Below are 16,088 nucleotides of genomic sequence, written 5' to 3'. Positions count from 1 at the left end.
GGGTGTCCCAGGTGCCTTTGGAAACCCTGAGGGGGTTCTTCCAGGATGGGCGGGTGCCTGCAGCCTTTGGGGCTCCCTGGCAGGGTGCGGAAGGACCCCAAGGGCAGGAGTTTCCGGGCAGCCCCGAGGCAGACAGAAGGAATCCCCTTGGGAAAGGTGGGGATCTCTCACCTGTTGCTGAGGCTGCTCCGCCTGCCCCCAGGGCCCACAAGGAAGGGGGTCCCAGGTGACAGTCATGTCCTGTGTCCTAACAGGGTCAGATGCTGGGAGCTGACCAACGGCAGGGATGGGCCGGGAGCCATCCTGAAGGCTGAGTTGGGTAGGTTGTGGAGAAGGCACCAGCCTTGCCTTCTTCCTCTTCAGTGGCCACATTTTAGTAGCCATGCGACCAAGCGAGGTCACTGCAGGGTGGCCCCTCTTGTGCTCATATGAGGACACCTGTGCACAGGCTTCTGGGGTGTGTGGCGCTGAGGGCAGGGGCATGGGTCCAGAACACAGAGCCTCCCTGTGCCCTCCCTGCCCTGGGCCCCAGAACTCACCCACCCTCTGGGCCCCAGCAAGCTCCCAGCCAGGGATGGCCTGGCAGGCGATGGGAGAAGGGAGAGGTCAGGGCCTTGTGCCCCCTGCCTGGGGCCTCAGGTGCTCTTGTGAGTCCCCCGCCCACAGCCCCTGAGACCACTGCCCCACAGCGCTGGGCAGAAGGGGTGGGGAGGGGCACCTGCTGTCGGCCTGAGGCGGCCAAGCTGCCCACCCAGGAGACCCCCAGAGCCCCTGCTCCACTAGAGGAAAGCAGACTCCCAAATCCCATCCCAGGATGAGGCTGGCTTGGGCCCTATAAGTCGGTGTGTGGGGTTCCTGCCACCCTGCAGTTGGGCCCCCAAAGCCCTGGATTCCGGTTTATCCTGGGACCCCTGTCCGTGCAGTTGGGCCCCAAAACCTGGATTGGGGTTTCTCCTGGGACCCTCGTCCCTGCAGTTCGGCCCCAAGGCCTGGATTCGGGTTTCTCCTGGACCCTCGTCCGTGTCACCTGCAGGCTGGCTGCTGTCTCCAGCCTCTGTGTGGGGTGGAACCTCCTGGGGCCCATGGGGTCTCCATCGGTGCCCGGTAAGCAGAGGGTGCCAGGTTGGGATGAGAGGTTCCGCTGCTTCCTCTTGAAGCCCCCCCACCACCTGCATCCGAGCCCACCACAGCTGTGTGGGAGAACGCCCCCCCGCCACGCCTCCCCCACACACCCCAGGGGTCCAGGCCAGCCTGGCGGGCAGAATCTCCGGAGGTGCTGGCCCCCCTCCCCAGCAGGGGCCCTGGATGAGGCTTCCCCTTTCTACCGGGCAGGGCTTCCCCAGTCGCAGACGCCAGGGTCTCCCCAGGCAGTTCCCAACCTCCCAGGACCCTCAGGGCGGACCCTGCCGGACAGTCGGACCCAGACACTGCCACAGTCAGGCCCCCACCTGGCTGGGACAGCCGGGTGTCCCAACACCCCCCACCCCTAGAAAATGGAACCTGGGCTCTTTTAAAATGAAAATCCAGTGTGTGGCTTTGAGTAACAGGAGAGTTTTCTGTCATCTGCAATGGATCGAATTTATCAAACCCAGACAGGCTGAGAGCCCCACCGTGGTCCCCCACCCCTATGGATGAGAGGGGCCAAGATCCCTCCCGAGGCTACACTGAGGATGGGGGGAAGAGGGAGGGCGTGCCAAGCCAGTCTCAGCGGGGGCTCGAGTCTTTCCTGGAGAGAGGTAAGTGGCCTCTTCCACGAGGCCCCTGGGTCCACACAGGAGGGAGGTTAATTTGCACCTGACACGGAGTCGAGTCGGAGCTGGAGCTTCCTGTCCTATCCCAGGAGGCACACATGGCCAGGAATGTGGAATCCCCAAGAGGGAGCTCTCCCCAGGGGAAGAAGCGGTGGGCGTGAGGGGCCCCTGCAGGGTGGAGGGACAGAAGGACCGGCCCAGGTTTCTTTCGCCTGGAAACCTCCCTCGGTGGAGGGCTGCGTGGCTGGCTTTGCTTGATTTTATTGGAGTTATACACATAGGAAGAGCCTGGAGCACACAGGAACAGCTCAGGGCAGACCCACACCACCACTAGAAGCGAGCGACAGGAGAGGCTGGGCTGCTGGCGGGGCAGGGTCTCAGAGGCAGGGGTGGGGTCCTGGAGGCAGGGCAGGCGTCTCAAAGGTGAGGCCTCGGAGGTGATGGGGCGGGGCCTCGGAGGCGGGGGTCTCCCTCGGAGGCGGGGGGGCGGGGCCTCGGAGGCAGGGCGGGCGTCTGAAAGGCAGGGGCGGGGGTCCCAGAGATGAGGCGGGGTCCCAGAGGCGAGGGTTGCCTGAACTTCGGGGCGTCACACTTGCTGCGGGTAGATCCCGGGGTTCAGCCGACACATGCACATGAGCCAGAAGACGCACACGGTCATGGACACCCAGATCCAGAAATCCTCGTAGGGCTCGGCGTGCGGCCTGCGACCGGCGCGGCCAGGGCGCTCGTCTTCCTCCCAGCGGCACCCACAGCGGGCCTTGTGGAACCTGGACCTCAGCCGCCTCTTCTGGTAATAGCCTTGGGAGACGCAGCCATTGCCCTGGGGGCCGTAGGCAACGTGGCCACCACCCTTGTGCTTTATGACATCGAAGACTGAGAAGGGGATGGTGATGGAGCCCTCACTGACGGTGACGGGGCCCTGGGCATCGGCCTCCAGAGGGGAGTCCTGACCTGCGGTGACGAGGCCACCTTCCTTCTCTTTGCCTTCAGAGATGTCAGTAAAGGAATCTTTGCCTTGGACATCAGCAGGGAAGGAGAGGGCGAGGGAGCCCTTGACCTGGGAGGCGAGGCCACCAGCGTTGGTCTCTGGCAGGGGGTCGTGACCCACAGGGATGAGGCCCTGGCCGCCTCCTTCCTTCTCGTTGCCTTCAGCCACTTCAGCAACGGCGTCCTTGACATCAGTAAAGATGAAGGGGAGGGTGATGGAGGCCTCTTTAGTGGCCACAGGGCCATCGGTGGCCTCTGAGAAGATGTTGGTGAAGATGCTAGTGAGGGAGGAGGGGAAGGTGAGGGAGCCCTCCCCACTGGCCGAGAGGCCGACGCAGTAGAACATGGTTGGCGTGTGTTTCCCCGCAGGGACAAGGCCATTGTTGAGGGAGACGGGGCCCCAGCCCTGGGCCACGCCAACGGGGCTACAGAGGGAACCCCGGCCCTTGAAAAGGAAACCTTTGAGCTCGAAGGTCTGGATACTGCTGCCGAGGAGGCCGGGGCCATGGAAGAGGGGGTCTCCAATGGCCACTGGGAAGCCTTTGCCCCCAGGCATGGCCACAGAATCCCCAGACAGGTAGATGGAGCCCTGGCCAATGACCAGAGCCCCATGGCTGCCGGTCACAGGGAGAGAGGCCTCCTGTGAAAGAGAGGCAGGGATTGCAGGGCCCTCAGCGATGGGCACCTGGTCATTGCTGGCGCGCACAAGGGAGAAGGGGATGGCGATGACACCACCACCCTTGCCGAGGTCATCGCCGGAGGTGGGCAGCTGTTTGCCCCTGGAGACGGCGCCGGTGCCACCCCAGGCCATGGCAGGGAAGTTGCCTGTCGTGGTGTTGGTGCTCCAGGCAGGGTCTGGGGCCTTCTGAAGGAAACAGACCCCCAGCTCGCAGGCCTCACAGCAGCCCTCGTAGGCCTCCCTGGGGTGCCGGGTTGGGCCGAGGCCATCCCCGTAGCAGTCCTGCAGGATGTGCAAGACCAGCCTGCTGAGGAAGGGCCGCTCGCCTGGGGGCCTCACCTGGCAGTCCCCGGGCGCAGGGCACAGCTTGCACCGCTGGCCCCAGATGCGCATCTTCACCAGCCCCCGGCGGCCGGCCCTGTCCCACCACAGGTGGAAAAGGACATGCACGTGGGCCGAGTCCCAGGTCCCCGGACAGCGACTGCACTGGAGCCTGCGGGGGAAAGAGGTGCGTGTGAGTGCAGCAGTAAGAGACCCCAAGGCCGGGCCTCGCGCTCTGTTCTGTGGCCTCCTTGCCCATCCGACCCCAGCGCCTCGCTGCCCCCTGCCTCGCATCCCACACTCAAACCCCAAACCTCAAACCTCACCCGCCAGCCACCCAGGGCCACGGCCAAGGCGGCCCAGCACCTGCTCCTGCCTGTGCTGAGGCTCTGAAACCACCAGCCCCTTGGCCACACGGGCAAACGCAGGCCCATGCACGCTAGCTTGCAACCCCCTCATCTGGAGCGCTGTTCTCAGCAAAGCAAACCTCTCAGCAGTTTTGCAGCAAAACCCGCTCTGGCCTGGCCTCTGTGAGGTGTCGGCCACCTGCCGCCCGCGTGGCTCTGCTGGTGTTTTGTGAGTTGGGGTTAACACAGGAAGAGGCAGGCCAGCTGACACACTTAGAAGGGGAAAAGCATGCATCTGGGGGCTGTCCCTGGGGGCTCAGCAAGGGGGGTCCCTGTCCTGACTGAGAGGAGGTGATCCCCCCGTCACCTGCCAGCTGAGGGAAAGGGCGTCACTGAGGCCTGCGGTCATGGCCCAGGCAGCCCTGCTGGGCGTCGCCAGGCGAGGGGAGATTTGGGGAGAGCACTGGGAGAGATTGGCTTGTCCACAGCAGTCACCAGACCGGTGACCATTTGCTAACCACACAAGCAGCTGTGAGCTTCAGGGAACCCTGCATGAATGAGAGGCTCTGCTTCAGTTCCACGCAGTGGAACTTTCTGGATGACAGAATGTTCTATAGCCACACTGCCCCACCTGCAGCCGGCAGCCACACTGGCCACAGAGCCCGTGGACACGGTCGTGCTGGAGGAACTGAACTGCTGACTGTGTTTAAATGGGACTGAGGAGCCTGCCAAAGCCACAGGCGCTGGGGCTCATGTTGGGGCACCCGTCCTCAGTTCTCTTCCGCCAGCTGGGAGTCACTCAGAGCCATCTCCGCCTGGCTGTGGGAACGGTGATGTGCTTCCAAGCACTTCTCAGACCCCAACACGGGTTATTACTTTCCCAACTTCTGAAAAAGCTGGGATTCTACACACACCTGGCCCCAGGGGTCTCAGGCACTAAGGGGCTGTGTCCAAGGGCAGGATGACTCCCCCTTTGCCCAGGGCATCTCCACAGAGGGACTGACCAGCCGGCAGCCTGGGGGCCTGTCAGGCCGGGCGTCTGCGAGGCTGTGGAGCTGCCCTGCGCCCCTCCCGGCTGGCTCCTGGCAGAGCTGTGGATGCCTTGCCGGGTAGAGAAGCAGATGGGGCCCACCCTGTTGTGCTGACGGCACCACGACCATGACGATGGCCCGTGAGGCTCACATGTGACTCACAGCCACCCCGGGCCCCCGATCAGGGCCGAGCACCCCACCGTCTGCAGCGCAGGGCTGGATGGTGACCACAGGCACCGGCACGCCCCAGGGCCCACCTGTCAGCACAGACAGCTTCGAGGCCACGGCACTGCCATGGAAACAGGAGATAAGCCTGTGTCCACGGGCAGCGCTGGCCTGAGGAGCCGAGTGAGGGAAACCAAACCCTCCACGAGGCACCTGCCATGTCTTCCCCGGGACCCCTGCGTCAGCAGCCGTGTGCCCAGCATGGCGAGGCAGAGGCTCAGACGGGAGAAAGAAGGAGCACCCAGTCCCCCCTCCCGTCTCAGGGACAAGAAGAGGCCCGACAGCCCCACCCAGCCTCTGGGACCACCCAAAGTCCTGTGGAAAAGCACCTTCAGCCCCGTCCCTCTCCCAGGGTCCCCAGCCTCTGGCCGCACCTCGAGAGCCCCACCAGCAGGTACTGGACGCCACCGCCGTCCAGGCGTCCTGGGACCAGGCTGTGCTCAGGTAGCAGAACCCAGACGTCCTGGGGTTTCCTCTCGGCCATGGCCAGGGTGAAGGTGCTGGCCCACATGTCTGCCCCAGCCCCGTCCATGCTGCCGCCTGGCTCCGCAGTGCGGGCTGAGGGCTGCGCCCGCCGGGGGCCCAAGGAAGCATCCCTGCATCCGGCGCCGGCCAATCAGCCACCTTGACAACAGCACGGTCTCCATGGCAACCAGATTTGTCTCCAAGAAATGGGAAGCAGAAAGGAAAAATACAATACAATGCAATCTCCCATGACCCCGCCACCCAGAGAGCATCCCTGTGGCAGCAGCACCGTGGGGGCAGCAGCACCGTGGGGGCGGCAGCACCGTGGGGGGCCCGTGGACACGCAGGGGCCTCCCCAGACCTGTGCGTGTAGAGGCCCAGGTGTTTCCACACATCGCTCTAAGGAATCATCCCCAGCCCTCTCTTTCTACTGCGCACCAGGAACGGTGGCCCACACTCATCCCTTGCTGAACACTTCGTATTTTTCCAGCTTGTGGCTGTCATGTAACTTATTCACTCAGCTTCTCTCTGCAAACAGCACTAACGCTTTTCACACAAACAAAGCTGAGAAGAACTTTATAGAACGTGTATCACTGTAGATTGTCCCGTGGGTGTATTCTCTTAAACGTTTTACTAGTGAGAAATATAAAATATTTACATAAAATGCCTAAAACATAAATGCAGAGTTTCACAAATTATTCTAAAGTCTTAGTCACCACCTCCCAGAGGAAGAAAGAGAACCTCGCTCTGCCAGCCTCCAGAGCCGACTGCCTGTTCGCTCCCGATTTCAGCCCGCGGCCCCACCCCCACCCCCCACCCTCCTGGCAGAGGTGCCACCAGCCTGGCCGTGCCTGCACGGACCACGATGAGGCTTCAACACCTGTGATGCCTCCCTCACCGAGCCCTTTAGCTGTGCAGCTTCTGAGCTTCACGTAAACACCCCATGTGTGTGCCCAGCTTCTCACACCTTTTCAGGTTAGTTTGTGAGATTCAGTGGCATCGCTGTGCATGGCAGCCACCTGTCAGGGCACAACAAGAAAGGGCGAGCTGAGAAGGAGCTGGCACGTGCAGGGGCGGAGGCAGCCGGCGATCCCTACAAAAGCTCAGCACAGATCTGCCCCCGGGAGCCTCCAGGCCGCCCGGCTCTCCTCACAGCTCCCATCTCACCATCTCTCTGCTCTGCACACTGAACAATCTCTTCTCATTTTTCTACCACTTCACGCATTATCTCCTCGTCTCTGTCCACTCTGCAGCTCACGCTGGCAAGTGAGTGCATGTTGTCATAGTTTTCAAATCTGTGACATCTTCCTGCCTTGCAGGTAGGTGTGACTGCAAGATGGAAGAGGAAGCCATTAGGAAGCGCTCTGGGAAGGGGCCTCCATGCAGGGCCAGAGTGCCAGGGAAAGCCCCGTGTTCTCATTCCAGCTTCACTTTCTTCTGTCCATCAGTGCTGGGAGGATGGCCGCCCTCCAGCCAGTCTTAGGCCCGCCTGCAGCACGGAGCTGTGAGCCCAAGGAGCAGGAAGGCGGGAGCCCGGGGCCGTGGTGACAGCTGGAGTTGTCACACCACTGGAGGGTCGCCCACCTCTGGGTTTCCTGTTCACACGAGATGTAAGCCAGCTGCCACTGTGGTCTCGAGGCACCATTCTCTGGCACTGTGGGTGATCACACAGCCAGCCGGAGCTATTCTAACTCGCACGCCGGGCTGCACCTGAGGTCCTGGGGTCAGCTGGTTGGCTCCGGGCCACTGTGCGTGTGTGAGCCCCTTGTGGTCCTGGTCCTGTGCCCCTGCAGAGGTCTAAGAGACACCTGCTGTCCACTTGCCTCCAAAGCCTCAGTCCACAGGGGCCCCTGCAGAGGACCTCCTCCCGCCACAGCGCTCTGGAGCTGGTGTTTCCTGGCTGCTATTCTGCCATGCTGGGGCCACAGCCCTGCCACAGTCCCACCTCTCAAGCTCCTCAGCCCTGGAGGCCACACGTGGCTCAGAGTTTAGGGAAAAGCTTTGGAATGGTGGCTGACCACAGTCACCCAAAATAACCTTTTGGATGGCAATTCCGGCCCTTATGAAATGCAGGGAGCTGGTTGCCCAGGCATTCTTCACTCAAGAATTGTTGAGCCTTCCTTAGACCCATCCCAGAACACCTCCAGAGGCCTGGGTGGCGGACAACAGAGAGGGCATCCCGTCCACGCCTCTGTCTGTCTGCCCGTTTGTCTGTCTCCCAAGCCCACAAGCCACGCCCTGCAAGAGCGGCTTACACAGCCCCCTCACCATCAGCCAGCGATGAGCATCCCCGCTTCTTCGCCAGGGATGGATGAGGGAGGGTGTGCACAGCACCCACGGGTCCCTGCAACATGTGGCAGGGTCGTCCTTGGGCCCCCTGCATCAGCGCCCACCTGGAGCCGGCCACGGGAGCCTCTCGACAGGCTTGTGTGGTCCCTCCAAGGACAGGCCCTGGGACCCAGGCCTGGGGCAGACGCCTTCTGACCCCGCTCCCTGCCCAGCCTCCCCAAGGGATGGCTCCAGGACAGGGTGAGAAGTGGGTGGGAGATCAGACCACCGGGAAAGGAAACAATCAGGGGAAGCCGGGTGCCCCTTCAGCACTGCTGCCCACCTGGTGCGGGGCCTTAGCGCTCCCTCTCCCCCCAGACATGCTGTCCTTCTGGGGCCCCTTCCTCACACGCTGGTACCCGTCTTCCTGAGCTCAGCTTCTGGGGAGGGCAGATGGCAGGCCGGGAGGAGCCCTCCCTGCTGGGAAGCAGAACTTGCAGCTCAGGTGAGTCCCACCACAGTCTCCTGCCAGAACGGATGCACAGCCTGGGCCTGGAGGAGCAGAGGCAGCAGCTCCCGGTGAGGGAGGAGCGAACGCCAAGGCCTGGTGGGGCCAGAGCGCCGGTCAGCTGATGGGATGTTGGTCCTTGCTCAGCAGGATGCCGTCTGTGTGTAGAGGGAGAAAGAGACAGACAGGAAAAGGAGCCGGGCAGAGAACGGTGGCCGTTCGCAGGTGCTGGGGCGGGGGCCCACCCGCCCCCCACAGACCTCAGCTGGGGCTCACCCTCCCAACACAGACCTCAGCTCGTGGCTGCAGCGGCAGGGACAGGGCCGCCTCCCAGACCCCAGGCCCTGCAGCCCCGCGGGCCCCACGGGCAAGGGGCTGTTCCTGGCCCAAGGTTCCGTGTGGCTTTGCCCCTGCACCGCCCAGGCGGGTGGGGATCCCGGGACCGCAGCTGGGGACGCAGCCTCTGTCCAGCCATTCTGTTGCTGAAGGCTCTTCCACCGTCCAAGAGGCCCCTTGCTCTCCCCTCCAACCCCAGGTCCTGCGGGGCTGGGGAGGCCATTCCCAAGGAGCAATGCAAGGGACCTCCTGCACTCACCCTCCGGGCATCCCACCCTGGGGGGCCTCTCACCGCTGCGTGTCCCCCCAGCTCAGCCCAGCAGGGGCCTGAGTGACACCCACTGCCCTGGAGTGAGAAGTCAGGGGCGCCACACACGCACAAGACACCACACACCACACACACTACACACACCACACACCACACCACACACCATACACAAACACTACACACACCACACAGCCAAACACCACACAACCAACCACACATGCCACACATGTTACACACACCACACACACTGCACACTACACATACCACACACACATTACACACACCACACACTACACACACAACACACCACACAACCAAACACCACACATGCCACACACACCACACATACCACACACTACACACCACACACACCACACACAAACACACACTACACACACCACACACACACTACACACACCACACCACACACACCACCCTACACACACATCACACAAACCATACACAACACACACTACACACACCACACAGCATACACACAATACCACATACACCACACACACTACACACACCACACACACCCACACACCACCCACCACACACACCATACACACTATACACACCACACACACTACACACACCATACACTATAGAACCACACACACACTACACACACCACATACACCACACACACTATACACACCACACATAACACATACCACATCCACACACCACACACACTACACATAACACACAACCAAACATCACACACATCACACACTACACCACACACCACACACCACACACACTACACACACCACACACGTACTACACACACCACACACCACACACACCACACACGCACTACACACACCACAAACGCACACTACACACACCACACAACCAAACACCACACATGCCACACACTACACTACACACACCACACACACAACACACGCTACACACACCACACACAAACACAAGCTATACCCACCACACACCACACATAAATGCACACTACACACGCCACACAAACACCACACACTACACACACCACACACACCACACACACTACATACAAACACACTACACACATCAGGCACACAACACACACCACACACAAACGCACACTAGACACACCACACACACCACACACATTACACACATTACACACAGCTCACACACAACACACATACCACACACTACACACAAACACATCACACAAACCACACACACAACACACACTACACACACACGACACTCTACATGTCACACATAGCTCACACACAACACACACCACACACCACATACACTACACACACCACACACAGCACACACAACACAACACACACACTACACACACAACACACAATCACACACAAACACACATAGTACACACAGCACTCATACTACACACAACATACACTACAACCACACACCACACTACACACATACCATGCACACTACACACACCACATACCACATACACTACACACAACACACATAACACAACACACAACACACAATATACATGAACAAGGATACATACACACCACCACACAAAATACACATACCACATACAGTACATGTAAACACACACACCCACACACATACACGCACACACTGGGAGATTTAAAACATAAATTGACATTTAAACTACTCACCATATTCCAGAAAGTTTAGAAAACAGCGGAGGGGGTAGAAATCACCTGCCACCCCCCCTTAACAAACCACCCAACTATTTTTATTTTTGTGTATAAAAAATTGTGGAAATATCTCATTCAATTTTTTAAAAGTTTATTCTTAAATTGGGCAGATAAATTGGTTGTTATTTTTCAACTTCTGGGAAATGTTTCGAAAACAGGATAGAACAGAGAGTTTTTATTTGCAAACACTATTAACCATTTCCTGTTCCAACCTCAGAAATGGCTGTGAATCAGGCGCTGCCTCCCCACCGCGGTGCCCTTGGCCCGGGCGGCTACAGCGTCGTTTCCACCCGGCCAGCCTGGCGCCCGCCGCCTCCCACTGCAGAAGCAGTTTCGGGATGGTCCTGCTGCTTCCTGTGCTTCCCCGGACCGTCCCTGCGTGGATGGAAACTTCCCGCTGCCCCGGGCGAGCGGGGAATCCCCTCCCCCTGCCACTTTCCATCGGTGCCGGCTCATGTTCCAGCCCCCGGGGCCTATCTCATCACCGCCGTGTGCAGGGCGCCATGCGTCATGACATGCAGGCCCCTTGGAAACTCTAGGTTTCTCTTCTCAGACCAGGAGAGGGGAGGGCCCCCAGCGAGGGGAACCTTCTCCAGGCCCCTGTCTGGGAAGGCAGTCCTAGAGCCCCTGGCCTCCTGGGCGCCTCGTCCACAGAGGGCTTCCGGGGCCTTTATTCACAGTCCCCAAGAAATGGAGTCCACCCAGACTCAAACTGGAGAATGGCTGACTAAATTGTGTTGTGCTACGTCCACACCACAGCCCGGATGGCTCAGCACAGAGAGGAACCGGCTGCTGAAACACACGCGCTGGAAGCATCTCCAGGGAATCCCCGAAGGACGCCGACTGCACCTTCCCACGGCTGTCGCTGGAATGAAACAGTGATGGGGGTGGAGGACAGGCTCGCGGCCAGCAGCAGGGAGGGGGGTGTACTGCCAAGGGCACCCGAGGACCCCGTGGTGATGGGGACGTTCTGTGGCTTCGCTGTCCGGGGACGCAGGAGCCTTCGCCTGTGCGGACATTGTGCAGCCCTTGATAGGCACACGTCAGCCAGGAACGGGGACTCAGGATGGGATGGAGGCATCACATCAAAGTCATTAACCTGGTTGTGACATTGTCCTGTGGTTTTCCAAACTGTATCATTCAGAGAGACTGAGCAGAGTGTATGAGGAAGCATCTGTGTAATTTCTTACAACTGCAAGTAAATCTACAATTGTCTCAATTGTAAATGATACAATACTCAACCAAAACATACAACCATCAGCCAGCTGTGGTGGCTCACGCCTGTAATCCCAACTCTTTGGGAGGCCAAGGTGGGAGAATTGCTGGAGGCCCGGAGTTCAAGACCAGCCTGGGTAACATAGAGAGACCTCCCCTGCCCCACCCCAATCTCTACAAAAAAAAAATGTTAGATATGAGCTGGCCACAGGATGCCAGCTACTCAGGTGGCTGAGGTCAGAGGATCACTTCAGCCCGGGAGGTCGAGGCTGCAGTGAGCCGAGATCACACCACTGCACTCCAGCCTGGGCGACAAAGCAAAACCCTGTCTCTAAAAGAAAATAAACAAACAGACAAAAACCACATACAACTTTGCTTGTTGTAAATTATCTTTTAACTGAAAGCCTGGATTGAATCTGGCCGCTTCTGTCCCAGGGCTAGTGATTGGGAGGGGGCATGACCCTCTGCGAGGAAGGAGCATGCCGGGGGAACGGCCTGGGTGTCCAGGTTCCCTGGGAAGGAAGGGTGAGAAAAGGAGATGGGGGAGGGGTGGGCAGGGCCGGCCAGCCAAGGGCCCCTCAGCCCCATCTACGCTGCTCCACGGACTCCACCTGCCTTTCCTCCTTGTGACAGAAGACAGTGGAAGCCTACGGGGTGGAAGGCACGGGCTTAGGATGTGTGTGGGAGGAAAGTGTGTGTGCTGGGGAGCATGTATGCTTGGGGGTTGTGTGTGTTGGAAATCATGTGTGTTGGGGATTGTGTGTATATTGCAGATTGTGTATGTGTGTTGGGGATTGTGGTGTGTGTGTGTTATAGATTGTATGTTGGGAATTGTGTATTTGTTGGGGATTGTGTGTGTGTTGGGAATTGGGTGTGTGTGTGTTGGGGATTATGTGCATGTTGGGGTTGTGTGTGTTAGGGATTATGTGTGCTGGAAATTATGTGTGTTGGGAATTATGTGTGTTGAGAATTGTGGGGATTGTACGTGTTTGGGTTTGTGTGTATGTTGGGGATTATGTGCATGTTGGGGTTGTGTGTATGTGTTGGGGACTGTGTATGTGTTGGGGATTGTGGGGAGGGAGATTCTGTGTGTGTGCTGGGGATTGTGTGTGTTTGGGTTTGTGTGTGTGCTGGGGACTGTGTGTTTGTGTGTGTGTGTTGGGGATTCTGTGCATATTGGGAGTTGTATGTGTGTTGGGGACAATGTGTACAGAGGATTGTGTGTTGGGAATTTTGTGTGTGTGTTGAGGATTGTGTGTGTGTTGGGGATTGTGCATGTTGGGAATTTTGTGTGTGTGTTGAGAATTGTGAGGGAATTGCGTGTGTTAGAGATTGTGTGTGTATTGGGAATTGTGTTGAGGATTGTGTGTGTTGGGGATTCTGTGTGTGTTGAGGATTGTGTGTGTTATTGGAATTGTATGTGTTGGGAATTTTGTGTGTGTGTTGAGGATTGTGTGTGCTGGGGATTCTACACATGTTGGAAGTTGTGTGTGTGTGTGTTGGAGATTGTGTGTGTATTGGGAACTGTATATGTGTTGGGGATTGTGTGTGTTGGGAATTTTGTGCATGTGTTGAGGATTGTGTGCGGGGCGGATTATGTGTGTTGGAGATTGTGTGTGTTGGGAATTTTGTGTGTGCATTGAAGACTGTGTGCGGGGGGATTGTGTGTGTTGGAGATTGTGTGTATATTGGGAACTGTATATGTGTTGAGGATTGTGTGTGTTTGGGATTTTTTGTGTGTGTTGGGGATTGTGTGAGTGTTGGGGACTGTGTGTGTTGGGGTGTGGTGTGTTGGAAATCGTGTGTTGGGGACAGTGTATGTGTTTGGGGGAGGGTGTTGATAAGTGGTCTGGAGTGTGATATTGGGGTGCAGGCTCCATGAGTCCCCACCCCACACCTAAGCTCTGGGATCGCCTATCTACTTCTGGATGGGGTCCCAGGACCCTGTACGTCCAGCCTACTAGTCCGGGCCCAGTGCCCATCCCTGCAGGCCCTGTGCTCTCCAGGCTCAGACCCCAGACCCCTCCCAGCCCTGCAGACCCTCCCTGGGTCCACGTGTCCCTTTGCAGGTGCTCCGGTGAGTGGCGGTGTAGAGAGACCATCAGGCAGCCCTGGCCTCAGTGGCCACAGTCCCCTGGCTCCACGCTGGGCCCACCCCACCAGGTCTCCTCTCCCATGGCCCGGGGCCTTCAGTAGGACTGAGGGGAAGAGGGAAGGAGAGCGGGTGACAGAGAGGGACTGCAGGGAGAGAGGGGACGGGTGCGAGAAGGAGAAGGAAGGAAGGGGCGGGATGGAAGCTGGGTTTCTCCCTGTGCCTGCCTCCTACTCCAGGACACATGTCCAAGCCCTGGCAGGTGGAATTTCGGGGGCAGGGCCTTGGTGGTGAGGAGACCTTCTAGGGCTCTGATAGCATCTCCCACCTCAGAGCCCACCACCTGGGCCCAGTCCCCCCTCCAGCCCACTCCGCAGCATTCCCCGTCCCATGAAGCTCGGAGCCTTGAGGAGGCTGCACCGGAGCGGAGACAGCTTTCAACACAGGCTGGAACACGGCTCCACAGGGCTGGGGCAGAGGGCGGTTCTGTCCAGAATCTGCCTTCGGGACAAGGACAGCCAGCACGGGCAGCTTAGCCACTCAGCCACGGCCTGGCGAGGCGCAGGGCTACGGAGGCACCTGCCGACCAACACGTCTCCACCCCCAGAGCCCCAGCCCCTGGGGCACGAGGGGGGGTGTGCCAGGATACAGTTGCTGCCGGCCACCTTAGCTGTCTGGTAGCACAGTGGGCGCTGCCAGGCTCCCCTGGGGGCCCCCCGCCAAGCCCCCCCCAGCCAGCTGGGCCCCCCACCCCCCCGCCAGGCCACCCACGCAGCCTCACATCTCCGAGACCCGGGAGTGGCCCTTTGTTCATAAACGAGAGCTTCCTCGCCGTGGCCGCGCCTCGCAGACATCATCTTTGATGCTCTTTTTCCACCGTTTCAGTGCTTTAATGTTTTCCCTTCACAGTCGGGCCGAGTGTCTCTCGGAGCCAGGCAGCTGCGCAGCTGTCAGGCGGTTTCTAGCCTCGCTTCGGTTATTTTAAGCTGATGAGCCTGACGCATCTCATCACTAATATCAGCAGTTTCATTTCTCCTGTTTTCCATTCGCTGTAATAAAATGCTCAGCGCAGAATACAAGGAGATGAGCAAGCCGCTTCACAAATGCCATCAGCCAGGCCCAGGCACTGGACCCGCTGAACCACCCGGCCCTGGCACAAGTGGGCTGGAGGGCAGGGCCCCAGGGTAGAAGGTCAAGGCTGGAAGGTGAGGTCAGCCTCACAGCCAGCCCCTGCCACCGCCCCGGCCCCCCGTCAGACTGTTGGAAGCATCACACGGTGGAAAGATCTGGAACCGTGGCCATGGTGTGGGGCTGTTCAGAAGGTGGAAGCTTTGAGGGGGAGCCGATTAGCCATGGACAGTTGTCATTCAGTAGGGCCACCTGTGTCCCAGCGAAGGGGGCTGGGCCGGGAAGGCAGGGGCCAGGGGCCAGACACCTGCCCCCAGCAGGGGCAGAGGCTGTGGGCAGCCCGGAGGCTCCCAGAGGCTCCCACAGAATGGGAGTGGGGTTGAGCCCACCCCTCACTGCAGCCCAGGAACCTGAGCCCAGAGGGGGCCACCCACCTTCCCCAGGCAGGGAGGCCGGCCCCCAGGGAAATGGGGGGGGAAGGGGGAGGGGGAGGGCCTGCCCCCACCACACAGCCTCAGGAGGGGCAGCTCCAGCGGGATGCGGGATATGAAGAGGCCACAGCAGTGAGCAGAGACACAGAGAGGAAGGGGCCCTGAGCTGGGGAGACCCCCACGGAGTAGGACGTGGGGGCCACGGGCCCACTCCTCCCCATCTCCTCTGTACCCCCGTCTCTGTCTCTGTCTCCCTCCCCTACCCTCCCCCAGTACAACCCCCTCCTCATCCCCACCCCCCAGCACTACCTCTGTCACTCCCGCCCACGTGGAGGTGGAGGAAGAGGGGGCGGGAGCAAGGGGCGGGCACCC

General features: G+C 59.5%; 1 protein-coding gene across 2 annotated transcripts; it reads right to left on the bottom strand.

Moving 5' to 3' along the window:
• Nucleotides 1-1,953: 1,953 nt before the first annotated feature.
• RTP5 (receptor transporter protein 5 (putative)) lies at nucleotides 1,954-5,901 on the bottom strand. Of its 2 annotated transcripts, XM_045368158.3 has the most exons (3): nucleotides 5,716-5,901; nucleotides 3,757-3,910; nucleotides 1,954-3,603 (listed from the first exon to the last, which is right to left on the bottom strand). In XM_045368158.3, exons 1-3 carry the CDS (start codon nucleotides 5,871-5,873, stop codon nucleotides 2,338-2,340), a joined length of 1,578 nt encoding a protein of 525 aa, XP_045224093.2. In that variant the 5' UTR covers nucleotides 5,874-5,901; the 3' UTR covers nucleotides 1,954-2,337. The 2 variants fall into 2 exon arrangements, with proteins under 2 accessions (XP_045224093.2, XP_005595549.3); XM_005595492.5 differs by having other exon boundaries at nucleotides 1,954-3,910.
• Between the last annotated feature and the right edge of the window lie 10,187 nt (nucleotides 5,902-16,088).

Source organism: Macaca fascicularis, chromosome 12 (assembly GCF_037993035.2).
Source record: "Macaca fascicularis isolate 582-1 chromosome 12, T2T-MFA8v1.1".
Classification (NCBI taxonomy): domain Eukaryota; kingdom Metazoa; phylum Chordata; class Mammalia; order Primates; family Cercopithecidae; genus Macaca; species Macaca fascicularis.
This window is presented reverse-complemented; position numbering and strand designations above follow the sequence as displayed.

Bases quoted from the DNA above. Each gene is read 5' to 3' on its own strand.
- RTP5 (XM_005595492.5), bottom strand. From the start codon at position 5,873: ATGGACGGGGCTGGGGCAGACATGTGGGCCAGCACCTTCACCCTGGCC. The intron at 3,911-5,715 runs GTGCGGCCAGAG...TTTCCCCCGCAG, and splicing joins CTGCTGGTGGGGCTCTCGAG to GCTCCAGTGCAGTCGCTGTC.